The sequence below is a fragment of the Lycorma delicatula genome, chromosome 1, assembly GCF_047948215.1.
Source record: "Lycorma delicatula isolate Av1 chromosome 1, ASM4794821v1, whole genome shotgun sequence".
NCBI classification, from domain to species: domain Eukaryota; kingdom Metazoa; phylum Arthropoda; class Insecta; order Hemiptera; family Fulgoridae; genus Lycorma; species Lycorma delicatula.
The window spans coordinates 45881442-45896491 of record NC_134455.1 but is presented as its reverse complement, the minus strand read 5'-3'; the positions used below and the strand labels follow the sequence as shown (position 1 = coordinate 45896491).

At 38.0% G+C, this 15050-nt stretch overlaps 1 protein-coding gene across 1 annotated transcript in view; it reads left to right on the top strand.

The window, feature by feature from the left end:
- The first annotated feature begins 12620 nt into the window (after positions 1-12620).
- The window catches only part of ND-49 (NADH dehydrogenase (ubiquinone) 49 kDa subunit), a 52015-nt gene continuing 49585 nt past the window's right edge, over positions 12621-15050 (top strand). Inside the window, exon 1 of the mRNA XM_075354412.1 lies at positions 12621-12759. Coding sequence (XP_075210527.1) covers positions 12659-12759 — 101 coding nt within the window. The 5' untranslated portion in view covers positions 12621-12658. The remainder of the gene's footprint in view (positions 12760-15050) is intronic.

Genomic DNA, 15050 nt, shown 5'->3' with positions numbered 1-15050 from the left:
ACCTATTTTGAAAAGTACATTGTATGAAAAATTCTTTTTGTTTCCAAGGTTTAGACGACCGTCACTCTTTTAAAAAAAAATTCATGACAATTAGCTGTTCCACTGGCTCCTTCAAATAGACTGCCAAATAATTCAGCAATTTCATTTGGCAAATTCAATAAATCATCATCATCAAGACAAGTTATAAGAGTAAAGTTTGTAACCCATCTGTAGGGTTCCCTTTCTTCCCAGCATCTATATCTAATAGTAGATTATCTAATAAATGACACCTACTGTCACCAGGATCATTTCTTTGAATCGATCATAAATCTTATGTCATACACTTTGTATTTTTTAAAAGCAATTAGATTTTCTGATGTTGGACGTTCCTTGAAAGATTTGTATGCTTTTTTCTTTTTGTTGCTTCATTTATCATCCCAACACAGAATGAGTAGCTTCTTGAGTTTCCCAGATGTTCTGGGGGAATATATCTTGATGCCAAATTAAATATAACACTGGTTGTAGCACTAACATCATTTACGATAACTTGAGTTGCTTCAGGAGTTTCATATCAACAATGAAGCTAGTACAATCTGCCTTATTACATAACCATCTTTATGGAATGGGATGTATTTTCATTGAAACATCGGTTGAGATTTTCACCAGAAAATGATCACTTCTGTGAAGATCTTGTAAAACTCAAAGACCATTTCAGCGCAACTGAAGCTCTTGTAAAAGTTAAATCTATAAAACATGTCAATCTGTCTCTGGCATTAAAATGAGTTCCTGAGCCGTCATTTAAAATAATAGTCAGAATGGAACTTTTCCAATTCTCTTCCCCAGGAATCTACTCGATCCAACCCCCAAATAAGATTATGTGCGTTGAAGATACCCGTTAGTAGTATGGGTGGGGAAAGCAGGGCAATTAATCATATTATGTCATCCTCCATCCAGTCAAAACTCGTATATGCTTTAGATAGTAATCTGCAGCGGTTGCTTAATTCTGATTGCAATCGCTTGCAGAATTGTGTTTATTTCAACCGCTTTGGAGGTAGCTCAACGCTAATAGGACTACTCCACCTCTAACTCTTATATTTGCCGGTTGACCTCGCCTATAAAATCTTCTTAAATTGAAATTTACAAGACGTGTTTCTTGCAGACATATTCAAATAGGGTCCACGTCAAATAGCAAACGTTCAATTTCAAAGATATTTGGTAAACATCCACTAGTGTTACACTGCAAAAAAGATTAGTTTATAGTAGAAGATTAATTTCTGGATCAGCCTTTTAGCCAGCTCTTTGTTCTCTTCTTTTCCATCTTCCAAACTGATTCGAGTTCTAGAATTATGTCATCGCCCGTGTAGCTATCAACCTCCAAGCTGCAGACCAAAGAAGCGGCGGACGAGGACAGGCCTGGCTCGGCATCGGCTTTGACGCCGATTCAGGAGCGATCGCAATCAGAATGAAGCACCCACTGCAGATTACTATCACTTAGCATATACTTACCGAACTTTTAATTGAAAGGAGAATGATATAATACAATTAATTTCTCAGCTTCCCCCACCCGTACTACTAAGAGGTGACTTCAACGCAATCCTATTTGGGAATCGGATCAAGTACATCCCCAGGGAAGAGAATTGGAAAACTTCTTTGACGAAGCGAGTGCACAAGAGAACCGTTGACAAGGGTCGCACCAGCACCAACTGCCGCCTTGAAAAGGGGGAAACAGGCTCCCACTTTGCACCAACCGCCCCCTTGGAAAGAGGGAAGCAAGCCCCCCCTACATGGCTTTAGGCAGTCTCTATGGATTAGATTGTGAGATCACCTGAGAAGAACATGGCTTCAAAGCCTCCACAGGGGTTACGAAGTCTTCTTGACTAGTTCATTGCCAGACTGTGTAACTGTACCTCAACCTAGAGTTTGTCTTCCTTTTTGTTCTGCTTTGATGCTGTTTTGTGATGAGGTTTTGCTTTTACGCAGAACATTTACTCATGAGTGTAACTTGGACAGTTTCGTAGTTTCCTTTTGTGAGAGATTTCATTTTATTGTAGATTACTCTCTCTAAAATAGTAGTCAAAATTGGAGCAAGGTTTCTTAGGAGCTAATATGCATCAACACTTTGTATAGGAATAGTGGCTGCTGCCTGAGTATGTGTTGTTGTTGCTCTGGTTTTGTAGCTGTTTACAATTCTTTGACTTCGAAATAACTGAAAAAATTTTCACTTCTCAAGGTATGTAAAGTTTTTTAAGGTTTTCACTTCTTGAACAGCTACTTTGTAAACAGAACAGCCTCTTGATCAACATGAATGCTGTCCTTTGCGGTTAATATCGATGGGAGAATCCTTACATAGTTCCCCTTCATGAGTTTTTTCTCCACATACACACACACACTTGAGGTCTCTCGCATCGAACCGCGATGAGGCCAAATCGCTGTCACCTGAAGCACTGCATGGGTTGCAGCACGAAAGCTTGCACATCCAGGCAGTGTATACCAGTGTATACACATTCCTTACCACAGTCATCCCTCGACACTATTGTTTCCTGCGTGGACAACTCCTCCAAAATTTTTTGCTTTGATCAATTTAATAGATCACGACAAACCCCAACTCCCTTTGACGTACTGAGAATTCTGTGAGGATCGACGCATACAGCAAACTCACCCATTTTCTTTAATCCAATAATCTTCTACAACTGGAAGTCGTTGGTCGTCTCGTCATAAAGACTTGAAAGTTTTTCTTATTTCCTTTACTGGGCCTCCAATTCAATTAGTTATTTCATAAGCGATAAAAAAAAGTGCTTACGCTCGTGAAATTACTCCCTTCCTGTTGTCTGGATGAACAGTTCTTGAAAACAGTTCACCCAAACCTACCTTGTGATCACGAAGGAAGATGGTAATTTTCCTGCAGATAGTAATTTTCTCTGCAGACTCCTTCCTTTATGTCGAATTCTTCCTGACTCAGTACTCTGCTTGCGTTTCGCTTCCGGCGACACGGCTGGTTCTAAACTAGGGTGTTTACGTAACCCTTTTCCATGATATATTGTTAAACTTATATGATAAGTTAATTCCTTTTGTAGCAAGGCTAGCCGCCGAATACACCCCCACTTCAGAGCTGCCAACCCTGGAGATCCAATCCAGTACTCTGGTGGAACCGGTATATGTACTGGTAGAGCCCGGATGCGCAATCTAGGCTCTACTCACCGAAGCTTTCAGGGCTCCCATACGAGTACATGGGCAGCACTTAGTTACATATTTGTCATCGCAGGAAGTATGTAGATGACGGAAGGGGCTCCGATACACCTGCAATAACATTGACCCTGGCCGCCACATCACCAGCTCTAAAAATAGTATAAATTAATTTCCAAATCACTTCCAGAAGTCCGTGATCTGCAGTCGAATAATTCCAATCCAAAATAGTGGCCTGAAAATGGAGAACAAGTCAAAAATGATCATATTTCCGAGAAAATTACTCGGTGGTTAAAAAAAGGCATTATCATTATTATTTTTTTTTTGTTTTTTTTTTTTGAGGTTTAAGAGGCATCGACTATTTGGTCATTAGCCTCTTCCACTTCCAAGAAAAAAGTATCTTTTCCTCCCCAAAAAACAGAGTACAGTGTGAAAATGTGTCATTGAAAATGAGGTAAAATTTATCTGTTCGAATAACTGAGAAAAGATTTTGGGGTTTCAAGGAAAATGTATCCACCCCCCAAAAAAAAAACAATAAAAAATTTTGGAGGATAAAAAATTGGGGAGATATTAGGGAAAGAAGAATCCCCCTTTTATTTTATTTTATTAGGGAAAGAATTAATTATGTATATCACTGACAACATTTAGAAAATAAACTCACCAGTAAAAGATTCACAAAAATTTTTCCAAGTCTTAAAATTTGTAAACAACTGACGTCACTCAACTACACAGAACTTACAAATTGATTTAGAATAATTTGCAGTCTATGATCTACACAAATACATTGGTTCTTACGGAGAAAAAACCGAGCAATGGAAAAAACTAAATATCTTGTAAGTCCATTTACCAAAACTCATAAAACTTCACTATCATACAATCCGTTATCCACCTTCAATAACTGATCTACCAAATCCACAAAAAATCAAAAACTTGTTGTAAACACGGAGCGATATGCGATACGTGTATTCACCAAGACATCCACCATTCGACTCACATGTTATTATTACTTGCTTTTCTTTAACTCACAATGTTTTTTTTTGTTTGTCCTCAAATCTTGAATCCTTAATTTAACATACTTCCTGACATAGTGATGAAATTTTGGACAGTTACTAAGGTCGGGTGACAATACAATATTCCACCATTACTTTTGCAACCTTCCCCCCGTATGGGGGTAAATTAAGGGTGCAGGTGTAATAACTTAACATACTTCTTGACATTGCCTAATGATTAAATTTTCATTCAAAAATGCACTATGCAAAATCTATTTCGTTACTTTGTATGGTAAATGTTTGATTGAACATTTTTTTGATATTTTATAAAAATATTAGGAAATTTCAATATATGATGTTATCTTTTGAAATCAAATCCAAATTAATCTATTAATTAAACTCGTGCAATGTGTATAATAATAATTTGATTACAAATTAAAAAATATTTTTGCAATATTATTTTATATATATGTATATACTATACACATATATATCCCCCGACTCGGCTTCACCCAAGTATATATTGTACCCAACCCATTTTCTAACAGTACTAAATTGATAGAACTTCGAAGTGTATAATTTTCTGTGGCGTTTTGATTTTCTAGTAGGAGAATGTATTGACTTCCGAATTAGTAGTTTTGGAAAGTCCAACATATAATTGTCAATGAGAAAAACAGTCTGATCTTAAATCAATACTAATGTGTTTGAATGTCTGGCCTTGAGCTTTATTGATTGTTATAACAAATGAAAGTTTTAAAGGGAATTGCAGCATCTTGAATTGAAATGGTAAATCTATTGAGATCATTGTGATGCAGGATATAAGAGCAAGCTCTCCTGGAGCTGAACCTGTTAAAATAGTAGTCCCAATGATGTGATTTCGCATAGTTTTGATTTACAACCTCGTGCTTTTAATAACCTTGGAGAGATTTCGTAGTTAAATTTTCGGAACTCCCATTTTAAGATTGAGACTATGAGCTGAAAAACCTGCAGGATTAAGAGAATTCAAAAGTTGTCGCGGATAGTGGACTGAATCTTCAGTATTGATTACAGAATCTATAGATCGATATATTTGCTTTGTCCTTCAACTTTTTCTAAAATCATATTATTAATTTCAAATGCAGAAATATTTCGAGGAGTTATGATAGATCTTTCGCAAAGCCACTCGTACGGTTTTTGTAAAAGTTTACAAGTCCCTGAATAAATATTGAAAATGAGATCATCCATTGCATGCACAAAGATGCAATGTTTTCATCGACAAAAATATAACCATCATTGTGATGAAGAGTCCCATTTCCAGTATTTAGTAGTTGTAAGGTAAAGTTAGCATTACCACTCTCAAGAAGAACTCTCATATTATTTTTTAAGTTAATTGTGTAGACAAATTTCCATAAGCGTAGGAAAAGTGGAAGTGCAGTTCTCCCACCATTTATGATTGTAGCAGCTATTCCTGATGATACTACACGGATTACAACGTTTTTAGTTGAGCGAACTCGAGAAAGAAGCAGATTGATTAAGAAAGTTTTCCCAGTGCCTCCAGGAGCATCTAGGAAAAAAATTTTAGGGTTGTTGCTAGCAACATTGTCATTTATATCATCAAACGCCTGAGGTTGATCTGGTACTAATTTAGGAAGATTACAAATTCTTTTTTCTAAAGAAAAGTCTTAATATTGTATCATAAACATTAATAGCTTCTTTACATGTTGGTGTTGGTAAACCGAAATCGCATAAGTATTTCTCACTTAACGTAATGACAATATCTTCAATCTCAATAAGACTTCTATTCAATATCCGATCTAAAATTGTAATGTGAAAGTTATTTTTTTGACGTCGGATTTGATATAAAATATCTTTATGGAAATCTTTTTGGAACATTTCCCACAATACGTTCGGTTGGACAGGATTACAAAAAACTAATATAATTGCAAATAATAATCTCAATTTAAGCGAATACTGACCGATAGAAGCATCAGCAAGCGTGTCTCTCCAGTGATTATCATTTTCCAATAAGCAAAATGCAGCTCAAACGGCTTTATAAGTTTGGTGTAGTACACCACCAACAGTTTGCAAGAAATCAAAAGATGTAGATCTTTAACATTGTATAATAACATACGCAGTTGAAAGTTCACTTCGGTTTGGATGAATTGTATATGCTCTACCCAGAGCAGCATCCATTTTTGATTCCAGGAAATTCTTCGATGTCAGTTACCATGTTTTTTTTTCAGCACGTGATCGTGCTGATCTGAAATTTTGGTAATATATTTGCAGATATATCGATATACTGAACATTTTCCTAATTATCTTGCATGGTGATGACCTATTTATATCACCACATGATCCGTGACACATATGGTTAAAAAAAATGTCAACAATAATGAGTCAATAACTTTGTCAAGGAGTTCAGCAGATATGATAAGATCAATTTCGTTAGGTCATATTTTAGTTACTAACCCCAAACCAATATATTACAATGAGGTAACCTCGTTTTCGCCACTCGACACTCAGCGCATAGCATTACCCGAACCAATTTTTTTTTTTTTTTTTTGTTAAGGTCTAGAAGTTTTTCATTTTCAAATGCAAAACTCTGGATATATATTTTACCCAGAGTGTCTATCAGTAGATTTTTGACGAGCGAATAATTCGTTTTTCTATCTCTGGCCATTCAAGACTGCACGCAAAAATTATAAATAAAGCTGGACGCCCACGTTTACGCATGTATGTCATAGCATCTAACATGGTGACCCAGTATTTCTGCCAATAGATCGGAGATCGCATGGCTTGCTGGATTACAGTTTCACTCAGTTTCTGGCGGACCATGTCAGATTTAGGGCATACCTGTTCCGATTCGGTCTAGGCCACGCCGACCTCTGGCCGGAATGTGGAGAGGAGAGCCTCCTACATATTTACTTCAGATGTCGGCCAAAGCCATTTCACATGGTCCTGTGTTCCATGCTGTGTCCTGTGGTTTGGTGGTCGAGACCAAACTTTAACATCTGTGGCGACTTACCAGGCGTTCCTGGATACTCTGTTTCCAGATGCTCCGGATGGTGAAGCAGAAGTCGACTTCAGGGCGGGTGAGACGCCATTCTCTGATGTGCGGGCTGTGGATTCCGTAGATATAGACCGAGTGGTTTCTCGGTCTATAGAAAGCAACGGGGATTGACCAACTTGACCCGGATATTTTCTATCTGCTGCCTGTCATAAGAGAGCCGCTTGGCAGGCTGTCTTCAGGGTACCTTAGCTGGGACTGCTTTCCGGCTGGCTGGAAAGTGTCTTTGGTGAGAGTGCTCTTAAAATCAGAAAAGGATAATAGAGAGATCGGTAGTTATCGACCCATCTCCTGCCGGTTATCGGTAAGTTACTGGAAGGGCTGGTTGTAGAACGGCTCTGGGAAAATATTGATATGCGCTGTTTTCTAAATCGACACCAGTATGGCTTCATGAAAGGGATTGGCACCGAGGATTGCTTCTTAAATGTTCTTGTCGAGGTGGAAAGCGCCGACTGTAAATATGTTATGGCAATCTTTGTTGTAGTACGTGACTACTTGTCTAACCGCACGGCTCTGTTTAAAGATGTGTACCTAGTTATAGAAAAATCTGTGACCAGGGGAAGTTTTTAGGGTTCCGTTCTTGGCTCCTTGCTGTGAAACCTGGTCTTTAACGGATTTCTGGGATTGACATTCCCAGAAGAGGTCACAGCCCAGGCTTTCGCCGATGTCTGTCCCCTATTAGTTCGTGGGAACCCACGACGGCAGCTAGAAGATCGAGCGCAAGCGGCTTTGTCAACCGCAGAGGGCTGGATGGACATGCAAAATTTAAGAGATCTGTGCCCAAGACGAAGTACATGCTTCTCAAGATTGCAGACAAATTATCGTTCAGTCGGTACCACATTAAGTACTCTCACTCGACTGTGTAATCAGCCGAGTGAGAGTACTTAAGGTACTTCATAAGTACCTAGGTGTTTTGTTTCATGAGAAGTTGCTGTTTAGCAACCACATTAAGCAAGTAGCGGCGGACGCCGTCTCAGTGATGCACAAACTTAGGAGGATTACTCGGAAAGACTATGAGTTGTCGGGCCCTCAAATGTACATGATGTACCAAGGTATCTTTGAAAGCATTTTACCGAACGGCTTGACCTACGTGCAGTACGTCGAGTCTCCACGGCAGAGTGAAAGGCCACATGTTTTGCCGATTGTCTTGAAGATGCCTACGAAATTCTCCCACGTAAGTAAGTCTGCAGGAGGGGTTATCCACCTGCATATTGATGAACTGCCGATATAGCAAGGAAGAGAGAAGAATGCCATCGGGCTAGAAGGCGTATGACAAGGGCGTTCTTGCATTCGATTAAAGTCGTGTACGCTGAGCTGTATAAGGAAAAAAGGAGAGAGCTTTCTAAGCACATCGTACAGTCAAAGAGAAAATGTTAGGCTTCATTAATTGAGGAGGTGGAGACGGACCCGTGGGGGAGGCCCTATGCAGTTCTAGTGAAGAAAGCAGTAAGGCCTAGAGCTACAGTTATGAGGTGTTCGCAAGAAGTGCTGAACATAGTTGATGGGCTCTTCCCCTCGGGGAACGAATTACTCCCAGAGTAAGAGGCGCACCGCTGTTTACCGATGCAGAACTGGAGGCCGCGATCACACGAATATCGTCGGCCAGGGCGTCTGGCCCGGATTTCCTGCCTAATATGGTTATCAAGGTGGTGGCTCGGGCTGAGCCAGAGGCGTTTTTAGAGACATACAACGCCTGTCTTAACGAGACAGATTTTTCTGCCAGATGGAAGCGACTAGTGCTGGTTCCTAAACCGGGTAGGGAATTGGCACTTTCCTCCTTGTACCGGCCGCTGGCGATGACTGATGCGCTAACAAAGGTACTGGAACGTGAGCTCTAGCAAAGGATAGTTGGTGTACTGGAAGAGCAGGGCGGGCTCTCTGCGAATCAGTATGGATTTCGCCGGGGTAAATCCGTCCCCGATGCTGTGGCTGTTGTCTGCGACTTGGCGTGAAGACCCTTGAGGAGAGGTGATAGTAGGATCTGTGTCCTAGTTACACTGGACGTACGAAACGCGTTTGATTGCATTCACCACTCAGCAATAATGGGAGCAATGGAGGACCTTCGTGTCCCTTCTTACCTGCGACGGATGATGCGAAATTACCTCATTGGGCGTCAAATGATCTTTAGACTCTATGATGGGTATGTTGATAAGAACCCCTCTGGAACATGGCTTATAATGGAATGTTTCGGGTTGTTCTCCCACAAACGGTTACATTATTTGGCTACGCATTTGATATAGCATTGCTAGTGAAGGTGAAAACAAGGTATGAGGCTGTAGGCAAAATAACTGAGCTGTATACAAGGATTAGTGAGTGGATGGCTGGGGTAGGACTGGAGTTGGCTCCTGAAAAGACGGAGATGGTGGTGACCTCTGCCGCCAGGAGGAGGCCAACTTTACGTCTGATCAGACATAAAGTTCTACTTGATAGCAGAGATTGTGTCTGAGGTGGCTATAAAATACTTGGGAATCTGGTTTGACTCCAGACTAAAATTTAGTACTCACGTACTCCGGGCTCGTGAGAAGGCGGAGAAAATGAGGAGGCTTATTGCTAGCTTACTTCGGAATACAAGAGGGCCCTCCCAACATAGGAGGCAATTGCTTACTGGTGTGATCTATTCAGCCCTGCTATATGGCGCCGTGTTGTAGGCCAAATGTTGTGGGCGCCGTGTTAGATTTGCCAAATACAGGGGTAAATTGGGATCCATCCATAGGAGGTGTTACATCAGAATAGCGGCCGCCTATTGGACGGTGTCCAGGGAGTCGGTTGAGGTGATTGCTGGATTCCTGCCTGTAGACTTGATGATAATGCGGCGTAGCAGAACTAGGGAACTGAGAACACTCCCATTAGAGGAAAGGAACCGATCTGCTGAAGAACTAGAAGAAGAGATCGCACAAACATGGCAGAAGCGGTGGCATCGGGCCACGAAGGGTAGGTGGACCTACCGCCTTATTGGGGAAATCAGGGCGTGATGCTGGAGGAGCCATGACACGCTGAGTTTTGAGTTAATGCAATTCCTGGCGGGTCATGGGGGATTCAGGTCTTATTTGTATAGATTCGGGCTCGATCAATCTGAAAATTGTCCGGAGTGCGAGGTGGAACAGAACCCCCAGCATGTTTTCTTTTTGTGTCCGCGATTCGCCGTAGAGCGTAGAGAGATGCTCGGTAACCTGAGACGTGAGCACATGTTTCGTCCTGAAGATACCCTACGAGTCCTATTACAAGATGAGGCACAGTGGAAGACTGTGAAAAAATTCGTGAGGACGGTCATGAGGAAGCTCCGATTATATGAGGAGTCCGCAGAGGAGAATGGCGCTGGAGGGCCCTGGGCGGACAAGTCCTCGGATGAGTGCCTAGGGGACTCCCCTTACGTGTGGGGGTTGCCTCGGTACGACGAGGCCGGAGACACTCTGCTCGTGCGTCTGATGGTGGCTACTGGTAAATGGTGTGATTAATTAAGTTTTCTGGCTTGACGGCTGTGTGAGTGTGTAACACGTGTGTGTTGTGGATGTTAGTAGCGTGTCCTGTTTTCTGCAGGTTCTTGTGTGTTGTTGTTGTCGGCGTATGTATTTGACGTGCTGTACGTGTTGCTTCCACTGTTGTTTGTATGGTGTGTGACATTCTTGGATTGTTATGACTGTGTGTGTGGGCGGTTCCCCCTTCTTCTGATGAAATGTTTTTACAAGATGAAGGGGAAAGCCAGGGATGGAGGTTTAGTCGGTAGTGCGCAGATTTACATACGCCCTTGGTTATAACTGGCGGAACTTGTTAGCGAGCCCGACACTGCTTAGGCGCCCGTAAATGGGGTTCCTCCTCCTAAACAAAAAGGTGTCTTTGAAAGCATGACCTCTTAGCCGGAGCCCGTTTGGTTGCATAGGTTGGATTCATATCCAACCTATGCAACCAAAAATCCTTCTTCAAAATTTAAGGAGTCCCCAGCGCAGAACCTTAATTGTATGCACTGTTATTTTTAAAACAACCTCCTACGAGACTACCACCGTAATGGGAAAGGCTCTCCCAATCGATTTAGTGGTGATAGTTCGGGCAGCCATGTGGAGATTTCGAAGAGGTCGGGAGGCCGATATATTTGAGATGCGGTTTCGAGCCAGGCCAGTACCGAAGCAGAACGGTGATCACAATGCACCGGATCAAAATTTCGTTCATTTGTCCATCTCCCGCCTGCGGAATAGGCTGCAAAAGACTAAATAAGGGCAGAAAAGACTAAATAAAATTCGAATTTTTCTAACTTTTCTTTGTTTTATTTAACTTATCTTACATTATTTTGTTCAGAATTAAATTCTCCACAAGTTTTATTTAAATGTTTAATGCGTTTATTACCCATTTAACAAAGTTATTGTACTTCAAACAAAATGAGCCTTTTAACTCCAAATTATTAGTTTTCACCCAAAATTTAAAAAAAAAACTGCGGTAGATACGGTTCTGGGATCTATTTTATTCGATTTTCCAGATCTAAAACCATAACAAATAACTAATTCTGTTACTTAGCATCCTAAAAATTTCACTACGAGCTCACTTCACCGGGTTAGCTAAATGTGAGCGAAATCTTTCATTAGCCGTAACTCGCAAAGCATTTTAGGACATATTTTTCGCAATTTCGCAAAATATTTCATTATTTTTTAAACAGCACTTAATTTTTTAAAAACACTTTTTTCATAATTTTCACAAGTAGAATATATTATGAAAGTCCGGATAAAATTTCGTGATATATTCTGATTTTGTTCTTTTGCATCCTGACTCAAATGAATAGAAGGAACGATTAATTTAAACATTAAAACAACGTTGTAAGCAAATTATACAAACATACAGTTTTTTTTGTGGATCACCAACAGCAATGGATAGAATTTTTAATTCAGCATAGGTATTAATATAAATAAATCATATTAGGATTATTTTATAAGCCACGGGCACACTTTTGATACAGTACAGTACAGCAAGGAAACTCCTCAGTGTATTTAATTTCAACAGATCTCATACAGCAAAACGCTCTCGTAAGTTAAATCTTTGCTCAGTTAATGTATAATTAAAGATTTTTAACATTAAGACTGTTTGATAAATTCTCAAATCAGTCATTTACTTTTCATTTATTTATTAACAAATTTCTTATTTTCTCCAATCGAAATAAGTTGTCTGTCGATACTTAATCCACATTGAATTTTTCTCGCCGTTATAAATGAATTTTATCATTGTTGATTAGTTTCCATTATAAATGAAACAATTTTTTTATAAATATTATAAAAATAATCTTTAAAAGTATATATATATATATATATATATATATATATTATATATTATATAACTATATATATAAAATAGTTTTAAAAAAATAAAAAAAGCATGTGAAGAAATGTGATAAACTTAAAAATATTATTTCAACAATATAACATTTTAATCATATGTTAGGTAAAGATGGCAATACTGTTTGTGACCTACACAGTCCGAAATGGCTGGCCCATTAGGTTTCGTCTTACGAGCTAATAATAATTTAGTATTTAGTTGTAGCAGATGTTTGGTGCAGAATCAAGGAGTTATTTATTACGCTAAGTAAATATTTATTTATTAATATGTCAATTTGTGAATTTTATGTATAATAATTTTGTGGTAAGGTTATGTTGATGGCATATAATTACTATTATTTTTAATATGTTTAATGAATTGCTACATTTTTTATCATGTAATGAATGTTCTTCGTTAATGATCTATCTAGATTTTTCACTGTGCAATCCTTAACTGGTTTTTCGAATTAGACTAAAAGTTATAAGGCTGAAGGAATATTTATATAGTTATCTACAAACATGCTTTTAAAAATATTGTACTCAAACCAAAAACACGCAAACGTGTTTTATAAGACTGCTGCCCAGAAACTTTTCCCTGTGGACTGTGATCCATAATCATGAATGGTGGGTAACATAAAAAGGTTGCATCTTTAAGTGTTCAATCAGTATTAAAAAAAATTATACTTTTGCTAATAATTACCCTTGTGCCAAAATTACTTATATTTTACTCTTTACTCTCTTCTGTTACTATTGTATTTTATTTTACTCTTTACTTCAGCCGTTATTAAATCATGGTGTACTGGAATTTGGCTTTCCACATACAATAATAAAATAGTTGCTTGTAGGAAATTTGTGTTTTATTACCCAATAAAGTAAGATTTAGTGAAAATAAAGTTCATCTTAAAACCGTTTGATCATTCCACTAACGTTACTTGACTATTTTTTTTTTTTCACTCATTAATATTAGTAATAAGTGTTTGTAGATAATTTTTTTTTCAAACTTCAGAACCTGAAATTTTTATTTGTAAACATTGGCACTTTTACCCTGTAAAAAAACTTTTACCTGTATAAAAATTGCCATTTTTTTTTTTTGCTTAAAAAAAATTTTAAGCAAAAAAACATTTGTTTCGCACATAATTTTAAATGGAGAACAAATGTAGATTATGTGCAAGTTTAAAAACTTGAATACAATAAAAGTTGTTAAACTAAATGTCTGTGACATGGTTTTCATTTTTTTTTTTTTATTTAGGTGGTTAAATTTAACAAATAATTTGCAAGCGAATGAATCTTAAATAAAACCTTAAAGAAAAATAAAATAATTTTTATTAGAAAAATATTTTTTTTAATTACATTTAAAAAATTAATTTCATATAGTCCACTTAAAATTATTTTTTATTCAAAAGCATTACAATTTACAATTGGAAACAAAAGCTTATGAAAATTATACCGAAATCCCTCTTATAAATACTTAAAAGTTTGGTAAAATTCTTGGTATGGGTACGGCAGGATAATATATTGACTTTAAACATTGGTAAACACATAAAATGGGGTTTAGGTTTCGAACAAACTCTCAAACAATTCAGCAATAAAAGAAGCATTTCACTGAATGGAAAAGCCCCACTTCTACAGGATGTCAAACTTAAAAGGGGCGGTATTTTATATTAAATGCATATTTGGTTCTTTTTTTGGAATCAGACAGCCACTCTTTTTCTTCCAAATTAGTGAATACTTGCAGGTATTTACAGAGAAATTACATATATGCTTTAACCAAACTTAACTACACTCGCCTCGCTTGCTAATCTTAACTAGCAAGAGTAGGTTAAGTTTGGATTATATTTGTAATTTCTCTGCAAATACCCACTGATTTGGAGGAAAAAGTTGAAAAAAGTGACTGTTGGATTCCAAAAAAGTACCACATTTTTATTAAGCTGCATATATTGATGTGAAATTGGTAAAATAATGTGGAAGATATTGGTATCATTGGAGCTGGAGTGGAGAGGAATGTTTATTGCGTGTACATTTGAGTCTAGCATTGACTTTTGAACAAGGTTATGTAATCGTGTGTTGTTTGTTAAAATCTGATTAACTGTTGAACATGTATTCGTGATTGATACTTATTTAAAAATTAAATCTCATGTTGTGTGTTGCAAAAGTTCATGGAGATATTTGAGAAGGAAGCACCAGTGAAAATGTTACACAGAAATTAATTAAAAAAACAAGTTCAGTGTTACAGTAGACCATAGACATGCTCGACACAGTTCATACAGGACATTAAAGTGGCAATTTGCAAGATTTCCTCATAAATTTTTGCGGAGAATGAGTTTGTAAAAGAGCATTTCATTAGGTTCAATGCACACTACAGTGAAGAGAATGCTGAAATGATATATTGACTACAACATGAGCTAACTAATGCTGATTATGCTAAAAGGGTTCACTGCCAATGGTTCAAGAACTTCATTAGAGGCAACATTGGCATTTTAGATCATTTTTCATAGATGAAGCATAGTTTCCACCTTTGTGGCTATGTTAAATAGTCAGAACTACTGGACCCGGGTTACC